The 21,486-nt window shown below is 43.3% G+C and overlaps 1 protein-coding gene across 3 annotated transcripts; it reads right to left on the bottom strand.

Annotated features, from left to right (window-relative positions):
• Positions 1 to 10,792: 10,792 nt before the first annotated feature.
• On the bottom strand, positions 10,793 to 16,598 carry LOC115150841 (GATA-binding factor 2). Of its 3 annotated transcripts, XM_029694562.1 has the most exons (7): positions 16,393 to 16,598; positions 15,332 to 15,454; positions 13,098 to 13,261; positions 12,445 to 12,948; positions 12,188 to 12,333; positions 11,900 to 12,025; positions 10,793 to 11,616 (listed from the first exon to the last, which is right to left on the bottom strand). In XM_029694562.1, the coding sequence occupies exons 1-7, from the start codon at positions 16,512 to 16,514 to the stop codon at positions 11,329 to 11,331; spliced, it is 1,473 nt and encodes a 490-aa protein (XP_029550422.1). In that variant the 5' UTR covers positions 16,515 to 16,598; the 3' UTR covers positions 10,793 to 11,328. The 3 variants fall into 3 exon arrangements, with proteins under 3 accessions (XP_029550422.1, XP_029550421.1, XP_029550423.1); XM_029694561.1 differs by lacking the exon at positions 16,393 to 16,598 and having other exon boundaries at positions 15,332 to 16,196; XM_029694563.1 differs by lacking the exon at positions 16,393 to 16,598 and having other exon boundaries at positions 13,098 to 13,334.
• Between the last annotated feature and the right edge of the window lie 4,888 nt (positions 16,599 to 21,486).

The raw sequence follows: 21,486 nt of genomic DNA on the forward strand, positions 1-21,486 counted from the left end.
AAAGTTTGGACACCCTACTCATTAAGGGTTTTTCTTTATTTTTACTATTTTCTACATTGTGGAATAATAGTGAAAACATCAAAACTATTAAATAACATGGAATCAGTAACCAAAAAAGTGTTAAATCAAAATATATTTGATATTTGAGATTCTTCAAAGTAGCCCCCCTTCGCCTTGATGACACCTTGCACACGCTTAGCATTCTCTCAACCGGCTTCACAGGGGATTGTGGAGGCCAGGTCATCTGATGTAGCACTCTATCACTCTCCTCCTTCTTGGACAAATAGCCGCTACACAGCCTGGAGGTGGGTTGGGTCATTGTCCTGTTGAAAAACAAACGATAGTCCCACTAAGTGCAAACCAGATGGGATGGGATATCGCTGCAGAATGCTGTGGTAGCCATGCTGGTTAAGTGTGCCTTAATTTCTAAATAAATCACAGTCACCAGCAAAGCACACCATCACACCTCCTCCTCCATGCTTCACATTGGGAACCATACATGCAGAGATTATCCGTTTATTTACTCTGCGTCTCACAAAGACATGGCGGTTGGAACCAAAAATCCCAAGTTCGGACTCATCAGACCAAAGGACAGATTTCCACCGGTCTAATGTTCATTGCTTGTGTTTCTTGGCCCAAGCAAGTCTATTTTTTTTATTGGTGTCCTATACTTGTGGTTTCTTTGCAGCAATTCGACCATGAAGGCCTGATTCACGCCTCCTCTGAACAGTTGATGTTGAGATGTGTCTGTTACTTGAACTCTGAACCATTTATTTGGGCTGCAATTTGAGGCAGTTAACTCTAATGAACTTATCCTCTGCAGCATAGGTAACCCTGGGTCTTCCTTTCCTGTGGCAGGCCTCATGAAAGCCAGTTTTATCATAGTGCTTGATGGTTTTTGCAGCTGCACTTGAAGAAACTTTCAAAGTTCTTGAAAATTTTACAGATTGACTGACCTTCATGTCTTAAAGTAATGATGGACTGTCATTTCTCTTTGCTTATTTGAGCTGTTCTTGCCATAATATGGACTTGGTATTTTACCTAATAGGGCTATCTTCTGTACCACCCCTACCTCGTCACAACACAAATTATTGGTTCAAACGCATTAAGAAGGAAAGAAATTCAAGGTACACCTGTTAATTGAAATGCATCCCAGGTGACTACTTCATGAAGCTGGTTGAGAGAATGCCAGAGTGTGCCAAGCTGTCATCAAGGCAATGTAATGAACACGATGGGAGACAGAGAGCTGGTTTCAAGCGCAGGGCACAGCAGGTGTTTATTGTAAAGGACCACTGGAGGAGGCAGGTAGCTGGGTCCAATGGCAGACAGAAGGTCATACACAGGGGGTCCAACAAGGGAACAGTATAGGCAGGGAAAAGGCAAGTAACGTTGTCTGGGAGATGAGGCAATAACTATCATACACAGGAGGATAACTTACAGGAAACCCAGCGCTCCAATAGAAGTGTGTAACAAAACAAACAATACCTCACAATGATGGGGTGCAAAATACTGAACTAAATAGTGTGTGATAATGTCATACGGGTGTGTGAACAGGTGATCAGAATTCAGGTGATTGGGATCTGGAGCGTGAGCTGCGTTCAGGGGATCTATGTGTTTGAGAGTGTGAGCTGGAAGTGAGCTGCGTTCAGGGGATCTAAGTGTTTGAGAGTGTGAGTTGGAAGCAGACGTTACATGCAAAGGGTGGCTACTTTGAAGAATCTCAAATATAAATTATATTTTGATTTGTTTAACACTTTTTTGCATACTACATTCCACATATGTTATTTAATAGTTTTGATGTCTTCAGTATTATTCTACATTATTCTAGAAAATAGTGAGATTTAAGAAAAACCCTTGAATGTGTAGGCGTGTCCAAACTTTTGACTGGTGCTGTATATAACGACATGTTTGATGTTTTATGTACAATATGTTTATTTGTATAGACTACACCTAGAAGAGGCATTTGAATTCAATTTAATTTCACTGAATTCAATTATATTTCCTTTAATTAAAATTAAAATTGCAATTCTGTATCCTGTTGACTACTTTAATTCAAATTCAATCATTTAATTAGAATTTATGAGGCATTCTCAATTCAATTCTGCATTGAGCCCAACGCTGCTATACATGATCTTGACACTATGGTTAGAGAGCCCTGGACATCAGAGAGTCCTGGAAGTCATACTGTATGAAGTTTATTTTTTGGATATGTAAAAGCAGGCTAAAGACGATTATGACCCCTCTCATAATGAAAGTGGATGTAAGCTTGAGCCTAGGTGGCATGTCCAGATGTTCACTGGTTCTTCTTGCAACAGGGTGGTGTGCTGACAAGGCTGAAACAGAATGTTGCATGAATAAAGACACAACTATGCAAATGAATGTTTACATCTAGATCTGGTCCCTTGAATCTATTTGTGTGGATTTGTGTCCTCAGCTTGTGTAGGTTGAAAGCATGACATGTAGTGTGAAGTGCAAGAAATATACAGTAATACTGAAGTAAGAAAACTTCTATGCAGAGAGGTGCACACAACTGTAGCCTTCTTTATGGTCATGCCTCATGAATAGCTTGATTTCGGTTTTTTTATTTAAAAGTGACTGTTATCATACTACCATTTATTAACTTTATATTATCATTAGATCATTATTACTGCAATAATATTTATTGTTCAATTGATTGGTATGTTTAGATTGATTAGTCTGTTTATTGTTAGATCAGGCCTAAGCATGCATGGGCATTGGGCTTAGTACTTGTGTGCTCTGCAGAGCCTCGGAGTGAGTAACTGCGGGGGGAGTGTGTATGAGTGGCTTTTGGCAGCAGGTGGGTGGTTTACAGTGTGTGGCTTCAGTGATAAGTTATCAGTAGTCAGACAGCCACTGTACTGAACAACCCCAACCCTACTCCCCACCACGGACTGAAAAATACACTTTCGAGGTCACAACTTCTACATTATATTGGGCTATACTTGTCAATACCAATATGTATAATTTTGTCTAGTTCAGCTATGTTAAAAAAAAAAGGTTTTACATTTGAGTCATTTAGCAGACACTTTTATCCAGAGCGACTTACAGTTAGAGATTAGCAAATCAAATCAAATGTATTTATATAGCCCTTCTTACATCAACTGATATCTCAAAGTGCTGTACAGAAACCCAGCCTAAAACCCCAAACAGCAAGTAATGCAGGTGTAGAAGCACGGTGGCTAGGAAAAACTCCCTAGAAAGGCCAAAACCTAGGAAAAAACCTAGAGAGGAACCAGGCTATGAGGGGTGGCCAGTCCGCTTCTGGCTGTGCCGGGTGGAGATTATAACAGAACATGGCCAAGGTGTTCAAATGTTCATAAATGACCAGCATGGTCAAATAATAATAATCACAGTAGTTGTCGAGGGTGCAACAAGTCAGCACCTCAAGAGTAAATGTCAGTTGGCTTTTCACAGCCAATCATTGAGAGTATCTCTACCGCTCCTGCTGTCTCTAGAGAGTTGAAAACAGCAGGTCTGGGACAGGTAGCACGTCCGGGGAACAGGTCAGGGTTCCATTGCCGCAGGCAGAACAGTTGAAACTGGAGCAGCAGCACGGCCAGGTGGACTGGGGACAGCAAGGAGTCATCATGCTAGGTAGTCCTGAGGCATGGTCCTAGGGCTCAGGTCCTCCGAGAGAGAGAAAGAAAGAAAGAGAGAAAGAGAGAATTAGAGAGAGCATACTTACACCGGATAAGACAGGAGAAATACTCCAGATATAACAGACTGACCCTAGCCCCCGACACATAAACTACTGCAGCATAAATACTGGAGGCTGAGATAGGAGGGGTCAGAAGACACTGTGGCCCCATCCGATGATACCCCCAGACAGGGCCAAACAGGCAGGATATAACCCCACCCACTTTGCCAAAGCACAGCCCCCACACCACTAGAGGATAACTTCAAACACCAACTTACCATCCTGAGACAAGGCTGAGAATAGCCCACAAAGATCTCCGCCACGGCACAACCCAAGGGGGGGCGCCAACCCAGACAGGAAGACCACGTCAGTGACTCAACCCACTCAAGTGACACACCCCTCCTAGGGACGGCATGGAAGAACACCAGTAAGCCAGTGACTCAGCCCCTGTAATAGGGTTAGAGGCAGAGAATCCCAGTGGAGAGATGGGAACCGGCCAGGCAGAGACAGCAAGGGGCGGTTCGTTGCTCCAGAGCCTTTCCATTCACCTTCACACTCCTGGGCCAGACTACACTCAATCATAGGACCTACTGAAGAGATGAGTCTTCAATAAAGACTTAAAGGTTGAGACCGAGTCTGCGTCTCTCACATGGATAGGCAGACCATTCCATAAAAATGGAGCTCTATAGGAGAAAGCCCTGCCTCCAGCTGTTTGCTTAGAAATTCTAGGGACAGTTAGGAGGCCTTGTGATCGTAGCGTACGTGTAGGTATGTACGGCAGGACCAAATCGGAAAGATGGGTAGGAGCAAGACCATGTAATGCTTTGTAGGTTAGCAGTAAAACCTTGAAATCAGCCCTTGTCTTAACAGGAAACCAGTGTAGGGAGGCAAGCACTGGAGTAATACACTGCTCAAAAAAATAAAGGGAACACTAAAATAACACATCCTAGATCTGAATGAATGAAATAATCTTATTAAATACTTTTTTCTTTACATAGTTGAATGTGCTGACAACAAAATCACACAAAAAGAATCAATGGAAATCCAATTTATCAACCCATGGAGGTCTGGATTTGGAGTCACACTCAAAATTAAAGTGGAAAACCACACTACAGGCTAATCCAACTTTGATGTAATGTCCTTAAAACAAGTCAAAATGAGGCTCAGTAGTGTGTGTGGCCTCCACGTGCCTGTATGACCTACCTACAACGCCTGGGCATGCTCCTGATGAGGTGGCGGATGGTCTCCTGAGGGATCTCCTCCCAGACCTGGACTAAAGCATCCGCCAACTCCTGGACAGTCTGTGGTGCAACGTGGCGTTGGTGGATGGAGCGAGACATGATGTCCCAGATGTGCTCAATTGGATTCAGGTCTGGGGAACGGGCGGGCCAGTCCATAGCATCAATGCCTTCCTCTTGCAGGAACTGCTGACACACTCCAGCCACATGAGGTCTAGCATTGTCTTGCATTAGGAGGAACCCAGGGCCAACCGCACCAGCATATGGTCTCACAAGGTGTCTGAGGATCTCATCTCGGTACCTAATGGCAGTCAGGCTACCTCTGGCGAGCACATGGAGGGCTGTGCGGCCCCCCAAAGAAATGCCACCCCACACCATGACTGACCCACCGCCAAATCGGTCATGCTGGAGGATGTTGCAGGCAGCAGAACGTTCTCCACGGCGTCTCCAGACTCTGTCACGTCTGTCACATGTGCTCTGTGTACCTGCTTTCATCTGTGAAGAGCACAGGGCGCCAGTGGCGAATTTGCCAATCTTGGTGTTCTCTGGCAAATGCCACACGTCCTGCATGGTGTTGGGCTGTAAGCACAACCCCCACCTGTGGACGTTGGGCCCTCATACCACCCTCATGGAGTCTGTTTCTGACCGTTTGAGCAGACACATGCACTTTGTGGCCTGCTGGAGGTCATTTTGCAGGGCTCTGGCAGTGCTCCTCCTGCTCCTCCTTGCACAAAGGCGGAGGTAGCGGTCCTGCTGCTGGGTTGTTGCCCTCCTATGGCCTCCTCCACGTCTCCTGATGTATTGGCCTGTCTCCTGGTAGCGCCTCCATGCTCTGGACACTACGCTGACAGACACAGCAAACCTTCTTGCCACAGCTCGCATTGATGTGCCATCCTGGATGAGCTGCACTACCTGAGCCACTTGTGTGGGTTGTAGACTCCGTCTCATGCTACCACTAGAGTGAAAGCACCGCCAGCATTCAAAAGTGACCAAAACATCAGCCAGGAAGCATAGGAACTGAGAAGTGGTCTGTGGTCACCACCTGCAGAACCACTCCTTTATTGGGGGTGTCTTGCTAATTGCCTATAATTTCCACCTGTTGTCTATTCCATTTGCACAGCAGCATGTGAAATTTATTGTCAATCAGTGTTGCGTCCTAAGTGGACAGTTTGATTTCAGAGAAGTGTGATTGACTTGGAGTTACATTGTGTTGTTTAAGTGTTCCCTTTATTTTTTTGAGCAGTGTATGATCAAATTTTTGGGTTCTAGTCAGGATTCTAGCAGCCGTATTTAGTAATAACTGAAGTTTATTTTGTGCTTTATCCAGGTAGCCAGAAAGTAGAGCATTGTAGTAGTCCAACCTAGAAGTAACAAAAGCATGGATTAATTTTTCTGCATCAGTTTTGGACAGAAAGTTTCTGATTTTTGCAATGTTACGTAATGGAAAAAGCTGTCATTGAAACAGTCTTGATATGTTCTTCAAAAGAGAGATCAGGGTCCAGAGTAAAGCCGAGGTCCTTCACAGTTTTATTTGAGACGACCGTACAACCATCAAGATTAATTGTCAGATTCAACAGAAGATCTCTTTGTTTCTTGGGACCTAGAACAAGCATCTCTGTTTTGTCCGAGTTTAAAAGTAGAAAGTTTGCAGCCATCCCCTTCCTTATGTCTGAAACACAGGCTTCTAGCGAGGGCAATTTTGGGACTTCACCATGTTTCATTGAAATGTACAGATGTGTGTCATCCGCATAGCAGTGAAATTTAACATTATGTTTTCGAATGACATCCCCAAGAGGTAAAATATATAGTGAAAACAACAGTGGTCCTAAACGGAACCTTGAGGAACACCGACAAACCATTCACAGAGACAAACTGATATCTTTCCGACATAGCACATGATATTGATTTTGCCTTTGGCTACATCTGTAAGCCAATTTTAATCAGTATATAAACCTTTAATATCATATTTGTCTCTGATTCATTACAAAGCACATTATGATTGTTGTTTATACATTAACTTTTTGCATTAAATTTTTTTTAAATGTATTAAAAAACAAAAAAACAGAAATACCTTATTTTCACAAGTATTCAGACCCTTTTCTATGAGACTCAAAATTGAGCTCGGTGCATCCTGTTTCCATTGATCATCCTTGAGATGTTTCTACAACTTGATTGGAGTCCCCTGTGGTAAATTCAATTGATTGGACATGATTTGGAAAGGCACACACGTGTCTATTTAAGGTCCCACAGTTGACAGTGCATATCAGAGCAAAAACCAAGCCATGAGGTCCAAAAAAAAATCTGTAGAGCTCCGAGACAGGATTGTGTCGAGGCACAGATCTTAGGAAGTGTACATCATTCTTAAATGGAAGAACTTTGGAATCACCAAGACTCTTCCTAGAGCTGACCGCCCGGTCAGCACTCCACCAATCAAGCCAAACTGAGAAATCGGGGAGAAGGGCCTTGGTCAGGGAGGTGACCAAGAACCCGATGGTCACTCTGACAGAGCTCCAGAATGCCCTAGCGTCACGTCTGGAGGAAACCTGGCATCATCCCTACGGTGAAGCATGGTGGTGGCAGCATCATGCTTTGGGATGTTTTTCAGGGACTGGGAGACTAATCAGGATCGAGGGAAAGATGAACGGAGCAATGTACAGAGGGATCCTTGATGAAAACCTACTCCAGACTGGGGCGAAATGTTCACCTCTGGCTGGGGCGAAGGTTCACCTTCCAACTGTACAACGACCCTAAGCACACAGCCAAGACAACACAGGAGTGGATCGGGACAAGTCTCTGAATGTCCTTGAGTGGCCCAGCCTGGACTTGAACCCGATCGAATATCTCTAGAGAGACCTGAAAGTAGCTGTGCAGCGGCTCCCAATCCAACCTGACAGAGCTTGAGAGGATCTGCAGAGAAGAATGGGAGAAACTCCCAAAATACAGGTGTGCCAAGCTTGTAGCCTCATACCCAAGAAGACTCTAAGCTGTAATCGCTGCCAAAAGTGCTTCAACAAAGTACTGAGTAAATGGTCTGAATACTTATGTAACTGAAATATCATATTTAAAAATATATATAAATTAGCAAACATTTCTTAAAACCTGTTTTTGCTTTGTCATTATGGGGTATCGTGTGTAGATTGATGAGGGGAAAAAACTATTTAATACATTTTTGAAAAAAAACTAACATAAAATGGAAAAAGTCAATGGGTCTGTATGCACTGTACATATAGGTAGGGGTAAAATGACTAGGCAACAGGATAGATAATAAACACTATCAGCAACTTATGTGATAAGTCAAAAGAGTGCAAAAAGTGTCAATGCAGATAGTCCGGGTAGCTATTTGATTAACCATTTAACAGTCTCATGGCATGGGGGTAGAAGCTGTTCAGGGTCCTGTTGGTTCCAGAGTTGGTGCATCGGTACAGCTTGCCGTGCGGTAGCAGAGAGAAGAGTCTAGTACCAGCAACCCGGACCAAGCTTCCCATGAGTCGGCCTAGTCCTATTCAGCCTGTTCCCGCTCCTCGCACTAGCCATGGGGTGCGTGTCTTCAGCCTGGTACCACCTCTACCAGCCCCACGCACCGGGCTTCCAGTGCGTCGGCCCAGCCTCAAGAGCCCGGCACCGGAGTGCAGTCCAGAGTATCCGGCACCGGAGTGCAGTCCAGAGTATCCGGCATCGGAGTGCAGTCCAGAGTATCCGGCACCGGAGTGCAGTCCAGAGTATCCGGCAACAGTGTGCAGTCTAGAGTATCCGGCAACAGTGTCTAGTCCGGAACCGAGGGAGACTGCCTGTGACCCGGAACCAAAGGGGTCTGCCTGTGACCCGGAACCAAGGGAGCCTGCCTGTGGCCCGGACCCGAGGGGGTCTGCCTGCGACCCGGAACCGAGGGGGTCTGCCTGCGACCCGGAACCGAGGGAGTCTGCCTGCGACCCGGAACCGGGTGAGTCTGTCTGCGACCCGGAACCGAAGGAGTCTACCTACGACTCAGAACTGAAATTGACTAACTGTGTTGTAAATGAGTCTGCCTACAGCATGGAAATGAGGAAACCTGCCCACAAGCCACAACTACTTGAGTCTGTCTACGACCCGGACCCCAATGAGTCTGCCTACAACCTGGAGGGCAGGAGGCCGGAACCAGAGCCACCTCCAGGATAGGTGGGTTGGGGAGGGAGGGTGTAGCACAGTGCCGTCGTTGAAGGCAGCCACCCTCCCTTCCCTCCCTTTTTTGTTTAGGGAATTTTTTTGTTGTTGTGCTATTGGGGATTTTTGTGTTTTCTTTTAAGGTGCATCCCGGGGTCTGCACCTTTAGGGGGGGGGGGGGGTACTGTCACGTCCTGACCAGCAGAGGGAGTAGTGGTGTAGTATTTTGGTCAGGACGTGGCAGAAGAAGTCTGTATGTGTTGTCTAGTATGTCTGTTTCTGTGTTGGTCTTGTGGCTCCTGATCAGGAACAGCTGGGGATCGTTGTTCCTGATTGGGAGTCATATATTTAGGAGTATGTTTGTCACTTGGGTTTGTGGGTGGTTGTGCTAACACTGCTAGTCTTTTGTTTGTACGTAGCCTGTTAGCCTGTCAGTAGTTATTGTTTTTCCTGTGGATGCTTTGCTCGTATCTATTAAAAAGATGAGTATCCACATTCCGTCTGCAGTTTGGTCCATTCAACACGGCAACACATGTGACAATGGTGGTCTGCTTGAAACATGTAGGTTTTATAAAATGTTAGTGAAGACACTTGCCAGCTGGTCAGCGCATGTTCTGAGTACGCGTCCTGGTAATCTGTCCCTGCGACTTTGTGAATGTTTAAGGTCTAACCCACATCGGCAACGGAGAGCGAGATCACAAAGTCGTCTGGAACAACTGGTGCTTTCTCATGCATGGTTCAGTGTTGCTTGCCTCAGAGCGAGCGTAGAAGGCTCGTCAGTGGTTCAGTTCGCGGCTGGGTTTCCCTTTTGTAATCCGAGAATTTGCAAGCCCTGCCACATCCGACGAGCATCAGAGCCGGCATAGTAGGATTCGATCTTAGTCCTGTATTTATGCTTTGCCTGTTTGATGGCTCGTCGGAGGTCGTTGCAGGATTTCTTATAAGCTTCAGGATTAGTGTCTCGCATGAAAGCAGCAGCTCTAGCCGTTAGCTCAGTGCGGATGTTGCCTGTAATCCATGGCTTCTGGGTGGGATATGTACGTGCGATGTTGTCGATGCCCTTATTAATGAAGCCGGTAACTGATGTGGTAAACTCCTCAATGTAATCGGATGAATCCCGGAACATATTCCAGTCTGTGCTAGCAAAACAGTCTTGTAGCTTAGCATCCACTCGAGACTTCCTTAACATTAGAGATCACGCTCCAGCTTTTCTTAACAAAGAGACACACCCCTCCCCCTCATCTTACCCGAGGCTGCTGACCAGTCTTGACGATGCATGGAAAAGCCAGCGAGGTGGATATTATCCATGTCCTTGTTCAGCCACGACTCCGTGAAATATAGATTATTACAGTTCTTCATATAGTTATTTTTAGTTGTGTGTGTGTGTGTATGTGTACCAGCTTGTGTGTCGATTTTTGTTGACCTAACGGTAGGTAATGCCACATCAATCTAAATGTAGAACCTGGCACACCTTTCTCACTTGAGTTGAATGTTTTGTCACTTTACCGCTGCTTAATGGAAAACTGAGGATTTGCATGTCCGGTGCTCCCAATACAATTCCACTGTCAGTCCTTACCTCCCAACAGAGCCTGGACAAAGACACCATTATACCTCAGTGAGTGAAAGTACAATGCCACTATAGTGACTCACCACAGCACCTGAAAGAGTGCAGAAAATTTAAATACCATTTACACATTGAAAATGATAAACGTGTGCCTCAAACCCAGGTATTTGTATAGTAAATAATCAGAAACAGTTTTCTTAATTTTACCATTCATGTTTTATTGTTTATGAGGAGCTTGTAAGAAATTACAAATATAGAAATGTAGCAAATACAAAACAATTCACATTTTAATCCCCATTCACCTTCAACTAAATCATAAACATTTGAAAAGGGATATGGCAACTTTAGTCCACACAATTCGGTACGTATTTACGAAATACAGCTACAAGTTCATACCAGTGTTACCCGTATCAATGATTACAGTGGGAAGTTTAAACTTTACTTTTAAAGTTTTAGTTTTCATAAAAATTGAATATGCCTTTAACAAAATACAATCAAATCCTTCCATAAAGGTTTTTCTTTTTTGATCTTGTAAAAATGTGCAGTATTATGTCCAGTGTTAAGACAAGATCAACTTCACACATAAAATTGGAAGGAAAAAAGTATAAATGCATTTATGTACAAGGCATCCATTGCTACAAAGAAGCTATTCCTCAGTAGGCGAGTTTGTGTCTGTACTGTATGTGCTGTATGTTGCCTTTATGGGTCTGCATATGCCTAGGTCTGTTTCACACCAGTGTGGGCACCATGCCAGTGTTTGGGTGATGGGTGTAAGACAGGTTGGCAGACGGGTGCAGGCCGGGGGGTGGGGAGAGGAAGTGAGGGGTGTGGCTGTAGGAGAGCTGTGACCCTGGACCCAGGGAGTAGGGGCCCCCGTGGTCATCGAGGGGGGGACCCTGTGAAAGGTTAGGGTATTGCTCTAACATGGCGCTCTTCTTGCCCTTCTTGTTCTTGTTGGACGCTTTACGGTTTCGTGTTTGGATGCCATCTTTCTTCATAGTAAGGGGTCTGTTGACCTGTAAAAGAGAAGTGTGCCTTAATTTCCCATACATAAATTAGTACATTCTCTTTCTCCAGTATTAACCTGATACTACTATACTACAGGAGGTAAATACATTTTTAAAAACTCTCTGAGGTTAAAATGTAGAGTTTATGTTCAATGACTTGGGTTAAGAATCAGTAGCTTGGGGTTGTGTGGGGTTTTGCCGTTTCAATCACTGAGGAAGTGCTAGCTACAAATGGTAATAGTAGTTCTCTAGCTAATTGAGAACAGTCAATGTATCTTGTTCATTGACTCACGTTGTGCAGCTTGAAGTAGAGTCCACAGGCATTACACACAGGCTCGCCCCTGGCGTTCCGTCTCCACAGCGTGGTGGTGCTGGTGTGACAGTTGGCACATTGAGTCCCGGCCCGCTTGCTGACAATCTGAAACAGAGAGAGAGAAAAGTCAATTCTGTAGGTTAAAGATGAGCTCCAATGTTTATTTGGATTCATTGTGTTTTTCGATCAATTGATTGGCATGTCAACACCATGGAATTTACAACTGATTATTGTCATATCTTATCCGGTCCTTATGCATTATCTTACCAGTCTTTTCTTTGGTCGGATCAGGGGACGATTTTGGCCATTCATCTTGTGGTAAAGCCCACAGGCGTTACACAGGTAGTGTCCTGTTCCATCACGACGCCATAGAGGGGTGGCAGTGGCTCCACAATTGACACACTCTCTGGCCTCTGCCACAAATCCCAGACACACAAATAATTCTCTGGAATCCCACAGGACGTTCAGAGGACAGAGTAAAATTACTTAGATGGGATAGCATGGATATGATGCATGATGCTCACCTGGTGGAGACAGCCTCATCTTATTACGCAGTTTGGGGGAGTAGGAGGAGGGGTTCATCCATGCCCCTGGGGAGGAGTAGAGGCCTGCCATTGTGTAGTCCTGTGGAGAGGTCATGTACGAGCTGTAGGGGCCCAGCATGTGTGAATGGGAGTGGGGAGATGGTGTGCACACACTCCCAGCAGCAGAAGTCAGATTCAGAAAACTGCTTCCACCACCTCCACCCAAAGGACTCAAGCGCTCAGCCTTCAGGGCCTCCTGAAGCCTGGGACTCTCCTTGCCATCCCTACCTGGAGAGGAGTACCCATCTCTGGAGGTGAACGAGGATGTGGCGCTGGAGGCATAAAGGGAGGTTGGGGTATATGGGTGCAGAGGAGTCTTAGTGAAAGGGTTGCTGGTCCAGGTAGAGGATGATGGGTTGTATGGAGAGCTCAGAGAGTGGCTGCCAGGGCCATCCAGCCATTGAAGGTTGCTCAGGAGAGAGGGCGAGGAGTACACCTGGCGAACTGTATAAGAGAGAAACAGTAGAAGGCCACAGTTGTCAGGGGAGTCCCTGATTACAGAAACTGTGCATTGTTTTAAATTCAATATTCATTTACACTATGAAAGGTCAACATAAATGTTTTAAAGTTATGCTATGTTCCTCGCTTCTGACCTGAGCTCTGTCTGTAGCCTGATGGAGCCCTGCTGTGGCTGGGGTTGGAGAAGTAGGAGGGAAGGCTGGTGAAGTCAGTCTCAGGGTTGGAGAAAAAGGACTCTCCCTCCTCTCCTGGAGGTAGTAAGCCAGGCTCTGAGGAGAAGCTGGCCAGGGGATCAGAGCTGAGCAGAGCCGGAGACACCCAGTGAGACTGTTCAGAGGAATCCTCCATGCTTACAGATATAACCACTAACTCTGAAACAACAGAAAACATTAGGAGAAACCTAGGGAGTCACAGGGAATAGATCTTAGTTGGAACCTGATTAGGAGCTATAGCAACAACCAGACAGTACCAGCATCTCAGTAGGCTGATGTGAAGTGTTTACAAATACAGTTTTTTTGTGAGGCCGCCATTTTAAAGAAACACATGTAACTTCAAGACATGAAGGTCACTCAGCAGCAGCATGTTTTCAAACTTCCCTTTTAAGGATCCTCATTTGACTGTGGCTGAAAGTAGACCCTAAAAATAAATAGACCTATCTGTAACTACAAACGGTGAACAAACATTTGCTTACAACCAATGACCTTTATAGGAATTCCTATTTAGGGCTCACAAGTGGCGCAGCGGTCTAAGGCACTGCATCTCTGTGCTAGAGTTGTCACTACAGACTCCCTTGTTTGAATCCAGGCTGTATCACAACCGGCCGTGATTGGGAGTCCCATAGAGCGGCGCACAATTGGCCCAGCGTCGTCCGGGTTTGGCCGGTGTAGGCCGTCATTGTAAATAGGAATTTGTTCTTAACTGACTTGCCTAGTTAAATAAATGTTAAATGTCAAAACAGAATGTGAGTTCTAAGGAAAGCAAACACAACAGTTCATTAGATGGCAATAATCTAGATGTTCAGCATCTAGATAATTTGATGTAGTTCAGTGACAATTTAGCATAATATGAAGTGCATAAGCCTAGTATAAATGAGTTTATTGTGTAGTGGAGGGTAAACGCTTCAGTTTCCACACTTTTTGCAGAAAAATACATTTAAAGTAATGGAAGCGTTACCTTTTTCACCATGACCGGCGATCACAGTTGTTTGCCCACCTATTTATTTTTTTACCACTACACCATTATCACATTCAGTGTAGTGGCTAATTGATTATATAATGTAACAGAGAGTGCTTCTAACCAAAACAAATTATACATCTCTGGAAATAACAGAAGTAGTGTCTGCTCTGGAACACACAGTGCATGTTGTTAGTAGTAGAGACAATGTTGACCCATATCTTTATGAACTTGTGATAAGAGGAAAGATGAGCCTGATAGGGTCTGATAGAGTCTGAGAAAATCAGATAGAGCACATTATTGTCATACTAAATATACCCAGCATCAGTGATACGACGGGACACCAACCCTAATCTCATCGGATTAATAGAAATATGTTGTCGCACAATTACTGCTGACTACCACCCAGCAGACCATATAAAACCACTGTCACAGAACTTCTCTTAATAACAAACAGTGCAGAATGAATCAATGCTATCACTGCAACAACAACAAAACTATTTCTTTAATAACCACAATAGGAAAATAGTGACATTTCACTATCATTTTGCAATGGAATTTACTCTCATTGTATACCAGCCATTATGGCAAAAATAAATAGACGTCAAAGTTTTAAAGTAACATTTTTCTAATTAAAAAGTTAATTCATTAAATGAAAATGCTTGATAAATTCACATCCATGAACATCCACGCACCATTACTCCACAACACATGTTGCTAAGTATACACTTGTCTGTGTAGAAATAATTCAACCATCTACTCATTGACTGTAACTGTAGGATTACAGTTGTAGTTACCAAAATGTAAAATTATCTAAAGAGGTCATTGCCACTCACCACTACTATCTCACATATGGTTGCAGCCAATCAAACAACTAATGGTCTGGAGTAATACAGAAGGCTAACTTCCACAGGTTTCAGGTAGACACCATTACACTTGTGATCATCCACTATCATTCAGGCTGATATTGTGAACACTATTAGAAAAAAGGTGCTATCTAGAACCTTTAAGGGTTCTTCAGCTGTCCCCAGAGGAGAACCATTTGAATAACCCCTTCCTACACGTGGTTCTACATGGAACCCAAAAGGGTTCTACATGGAATCAAAAAGGGTTCTCCTATGGGGACAGCCGAAGAACCCTTTCAGAACTCTTTTTTCTAAGTGGCACTGTAATGTGACAGAAACGCTGCACCTACCTGAGGTCCTTGTGAAGAGTGGATGTCAAAGGAGAGTAGAGTATGGCCGCAGTACAGGATACCCAGCTAGGTGAGCGATTGAGAGAACACACCACTCTGAGGTTCCAGTGTCTGGATCTATGTCTGTGTGGGCAAATCGCCAGAAGAATAACTGAGGTCTTGTACCCCTCGAAAAAATGACTGAGGTTAACGTTAGAAAGGGAGCGATGGGAGGGGTTAGGAAGAACTCTTTTGAAAGACACACCTCCTGGTCCTGCTATACCAAGAGACATCTAATTTGTCTGCTTGGGTAGACTCACTGTAGTCAGTCACAACTACAAATTGTCAGTAAATATATACCCAGAAACTCCTTATAATCATTATTTACCTCTATGTTATTGACAGGAATGGTAAACATGAACTTTTTAACATTATTTATATACGATTTATGTGATGGAACTGTTGTATAAAAAAGGGGAGTTAACGGGTATTAAAATGACAGGCGTGTATTAATGTGACTTGTTTCAGTTATATCTAGACCAATATCTTAGACTAGTAAGATGTCCAAGTCAGAATGTCACTGCCTCCATTAGACTTTTGCGCTTTGGAATCTCTTCTCAGTATTTGCTCCTGAATTACAATCTTTATTGAGTCATGCAGCCAGCTTAGAGTAGGGACTGTTTCTGTCTGTTGATGGATATGCATACAACGCTGATAAGACCAGACACACATGGAAAAAGGAGAGACGGGCATTTAAACAAAGCAAATGAAAAATGCAAAGAATACATTTCTCTGTGGTTCAGCACAGCTTAGAGTGGAGGACAGTAATGCAAATCGGGAGAGATGCTGCAATCATGGAGAGAGATATGGTCTGGACACAGGTAGGCTTCAGACAGGCCTCACTCTGTCACAGTCATTTGGTAGTCAAAGCATCCCCCACTTTCCTCCTCCTTTGTTCATTTACAGTTTTCAGGGAGATTAGGAGAGAGTTAGAGAGAAGTCAACCTTTTAATTGCACAAGAAACACGTCCTACTGTAGCTCACTGCCTGTAACTGTCTTTTTGAAGTAGAACAGACTTTACCTGAACAACTGCTGTATAGTCCCTGTTCCTATAATAGTGAAAGAGAGAATTCGAACAATACTGAGGAAATATACAGTATTGATTGATGAATGAAGCATTAAATCCAAAGTCGTAGAGATCATTTTCAGCCTTATGGCTCACTCAAAGAAAGTGAGAAACAATGAAGATGAGAGAGAGGATGAGGTCCTCCTGACTGTGTAAGGCTGGGTTTGTGTGAGGAAAGGAGAGTGGTGGAGAGCGGTGGCGAGGGATGTGGCTGGTGGCACTCTGTCAGCGAGCTGCTTGTCTCTGATAAGAGGTTATCAAGATGAAAGGGGGAGGCCAGGAATTACACTGTCACCCAGCAAACACAGAGGAATAAAATCTCCCTGCAAAGCCATGCCACTCATAATAAACATGTGCATGAGCAAAAAAACATTTACACACACAAATATACATCTCTGTCTTTGCACTGGCATGTGCAGTGAAACACACACACACACACACATAAATATATCTGAAACTGAAAAAGTATAACCTATATTATACAGTTAAGCAATTCTATCATAATAGAATTGGTAATACCATGATAATGGGGGGTGCAGGGTACACAGCGGGTGGCCATTGAGGTCAAACCTCCAATTCCCAAGAAACAGTCTTCTTTGTATGCAGTAGTCTTATCTTTACCACACAGAGGCTGCTGAGCCATTCTCAGACACTGGTATACACCCGGGACTACTGTGCCCCCCCCCCCCCCCCCCCTTCTCTCTTGCTAACTCTCAGACATGCTGTGTCTCTGTGTACATGAAGTGTGCGCTGTCAGAGAAAAATTGTCTAGGGCATCTACACTGTTATAACAGTAAAAACTGGGATTATTACACAAATCATTTCAATGATTACTAATGAAATATTTACTCAATAATGGTCAATCACAAATTATAGGCTGGTACCACACCCCAACTGCCATAAAACCCTGACACACCCCAACATATTTGTGTGTAAAGAACTCTAAGCAAGGCTAATGTCAGCGCTTCATCTGATAAATACAAGATCTGCGTCTTACACAGGCCCCGGAAGAGAAGGGCACATCTTAGCAACAGCCACATTCACAGAGCTTTGTTTTTAAGATATTTTATTGCAATACAAAAAAATAACATAAATAAGTGATTAAAATGTTTCACTGCCATCTTTGATTTTTTGTTGTTGTAGTTCTCCAATTGGTCATTGTTATTCTAAATATAAAAATCAGAACAACAGATATTTGTTATACTGTTGCAAGTGCTTGAAACACCATAACATACCTTTTCTGTCTAATTTTATCTTTCCTATTGGAAAAGATAAGATCTTTCCTATTTGATACTCTGATAGCCCCTTCTTTTACAGATATTGTGATAATGATATCAAATGATGAATGTATTTATCAAAGTAGATCAAATCTTGAGTGTATAATATGATATGATATACAATATTGATTAATCATGGCATGGTGATGATGGTGACAATAACCACACCTTGGAATAGTGAGAGCTGATAGAACTCTAGCAGGATTCCAGAAATCCTTGTGTAGGCCCATATATAACATCATATGACAGACCACCCTCTGGTGGAGGAAGTGTTTCAGTGGCTGAGGGTCTTTCATTTCAAGTCGTCTTCACTCAATGTTTAATTGGCTTCATTCACTTTCATTTAATTGGCGACGTCGTTGACGCATTTGCCAAGGCGCCAGACTTCTAGCAGGTTTCTGCTCAGGGATGGGATTGTGTGCACCGCAGTGAATGCAAGATTTAAATCTCTGGAATTTCCCCAAAAAATGTAACGTCCATTGAAAGAAACTTCAGTACAAATTGTTCAAGTCAATAACCAGCTGAATAAACGTGGGCAAAAAAGGAGGAAAATTGTTTCGAATTGGGGTTGTGCGCACTGCCAGGAATAGGTTTTACTTCGCGTTGCCCTCTGATAAGAACCAAAGACAAACGTGAGATAAAATCTATAACATAAATCTATAATTACCTCAGATATTGGATTTTTTTAAGTCCTTTAACCAAAGTTGTTGCCATTATTGAATATGTTTACAGAAATTGATGGGACATAACATAGCAGGTAAATTGAAGACAGGGAAAAGGTGCACGCAGTCTGTTTTCAGATCAGATCGGCTACGACACTTCTGAACTCATGACGGAATTGGGAAAACCTAAACCTCGGCAATTCTGTATAAGTCCGAAAAATAATATTAGACATTGCTGGCCAATGTACGTTTGTCATTATTTATAGTTGCCATATGTGCCCCTTAATGTAATGCGACTTTTCTCTGGAAAGGAGCTTGGAAAGGGTAGATAGATCACTTTCTCTTTGGGAATCCCCTCCTTTTTTCTGAGACGCAAAAAATAAAAACGGTGTCAAATTACTATAAAGTTCATAGTTATTCTACAAGTTATTCTATTGTTTGTGATAGCACAGTATCAAATAACGTTCATATCATACATATAATTGATCAATGATAATTGCATCCATATCACTGTTGTGTAATGTGAACTGTCATACAATTTTGTGAATGACACAGTCCCAAAATGAGATGAAAGGGGAACTCAGTGTGTGCTCAGGATGGGGAAATCCTTCTTCATGAACAGATACAGTATGTAAATTATTGCTTCACTAACATGTACCTAGCAACCATTGGGACTGACTTTCTCACCAAAGATGTGAGCCTAGGGGGACGTGCAGTCATTCTGCAGGTGAGTACTTGTTTGTGGGACTTATTATCTTAATTATGTCCAATCTGTCCCAACACATTAAATAATTGAACAGCTGTCGACAGTGGCTGCTACTGTCTTTTTCTCAGCTCATAACCAGACTCATATTAGTCTCTCCCTTCATTCAGATCTGGGACACTGCTGCGGTAGAGAGTTTCTAGTCTCTGGGTAAGCCCCTGTATAGGGGCTTTCACTGTTGCCTAACTATGTTAAACATCACGTCAGAGACTTCTTTCTCTGCTCTGCAGGTTTGGAGAAAAGAGTGACCTGACTGACTTTCCATTCATTGTGATACGTAACAAGACTGAGCTGAGCAACAAACGTGATGTTAGTCACTAAACATTAGGGTACATCTTCATGATTTTCAGTGTTTTTTCCTCATTTTCTTCACTCCTGTATCGACACTGATCTGAAAACACAAGATAGGTGAAAACATAGTAGCGGAGGCCCTGACCCAAGGATAACCTACCAGATATTTGCCTTCATTATACACACACACACTGAAGAAGGTTGACAATGTTGGAGTCATTAAAACTCGTTTTTCAAACACTCCACAAATTTCTTGTAAACAAACTATAGTTTTGGCAAGTCTGTTAGGACATCTACTTTGTACATGACACAAGTCATTTTTCCAACAATTGCTTACAGACAGATTATTTCACTTATAATTCACTGTATCACAATTCCAGTGGGTCAGAAGTTTACATACACTAAGTTGACTGTGCCTTTAAACAGCTCGGAAAATTCCAGAAAATGATGTCATGGCTTTAGAAGCTTCTGATAGGCTAATTGATATCATTTGAGTCAATTAGAGGTGTACCTGTGGATGTATTTCAAGGCCTATGTTTGAACTCAGTGCCTCTTTGCTTGACATCATGGGAAAATCTAAAGAAATCAGCCAAGACCTCAAAAACCAAATTATAGACCTCCACAAGTCTGGTTCATCCTTGGGAGCAATTTCCAAATGCCTGAAGGTACCACATTCATCTGTACAAACAATAGTACACAAGTATAAATACCATGGGACCACGCAGCTGTCATACCGCTCGGGAAGGAGACGCTTTCTGTCTCCAAGAGATGAACATACTTTGGTGCGAAAAGTGCAAATCAATCCCAGGACCACAGCAAAGGACCTTGTAAGGATGCTGGAGGAAACAGGTACAAAAGTATCTATATCCACAGTAAAATGAGTCCTATATCAACATAACCTGAAAGGCCACTCAGCAAGGAAGAAGCCACTGCTCCAAAACCGGCATAAAAAAATCCAGACTACGGTTTGCAACTGCACATGGGGACAAAGCTCGTACTTTTTGGAGAAATGTCCTCTGGTCTGATGAAACGAAAATAGAACAGTTTGGCCATAATGACCATTGTTATGTTTGAAGGAAAAAGGGGGAAGCTTGCAAGCTGAAGAACACCATCCAACCGTGAAGGACAGGGGTGGCAGCATCATGTTGTGGGGGTGCTTTACTGCAGGAGGGACTGGTGCACTTCACAAAATAGATGGCATCATGAGGGAAGAAAATTATGTGGATATATTGAAGCAACATCTCAAGACATCAGTCAGGAAGTTAAAGCTTGGTCGCAAATGAGTCTTCCAAATGGACAATGACCCCAAGCATACTTCCAAAGTTGTGGCAAAATGGCTTAAGGACAACAAAGTCAAGGTATTGGACTGTCCATCACAAAGCCCTGACCTCACTCCTATAGAAAATGTGTGAGCAGAACTGAAAAAGCATTTGCGAGCAAGGAGGCCTACAAACCTGACTCAGTTACACCAGCTCTGTCAGGAGGAATGGGCCAAAATTCACCCAACTTATTGTGGGAAGCTTGTGGAAGGCTACCCAAAACGTTTGACCCAAGTTAAACAATTTAAAGGCAATGTTACCAAATACTAATTGAGTGTATGTAAACTTCTTACCCACTGGGAATGTGATGAAAGAAATAAAAGCTGAAATAAATAATTCTCTACTATTATTCTGACATTTCGCATTCTTAAAATAAAGTAGTGATCCTAACTGACCCAAGATGGAATTTTTACTTGGATTACATGTCAGGAATTGTGAAAAACAGTTTAAATGTATTTGGCTAAGGTGTATGTAAACTTCTGACTTCAGCTGTAGGTGCACAGTACTGTGAGGAAAGAGCCACGGGGGACATTGATGTGGCAAAGCCCTTTTCAAATGCAGCCAGGACAGCTTTACAACAGGTGAGCGAGTCAGCGTTTGGTCTCTTTGGGGCTTGCAGTTGTGAAAGTGATGATGACTGCAACCACCAAGGCGGGTGTTTATTCAGTAGTTTATTATCCAAACTATGGCATACAAAATGTATCCAACTTTGAATCACTGTGCATTATAGTGCTAGT

This window comes from Salmo trutta, chromosome 16 (genome assembly GCF_901001165.1).
Source record: "Salmo trutta chromosome 16, fSalTru1.1, whole genome shotgun sequence".
Lineage (NCBI taxonomy): Eukaryota > Metazoa > Chordata > Actinopteri > Salmoniformes > Salmonidae > Salmo > Salmo trutta.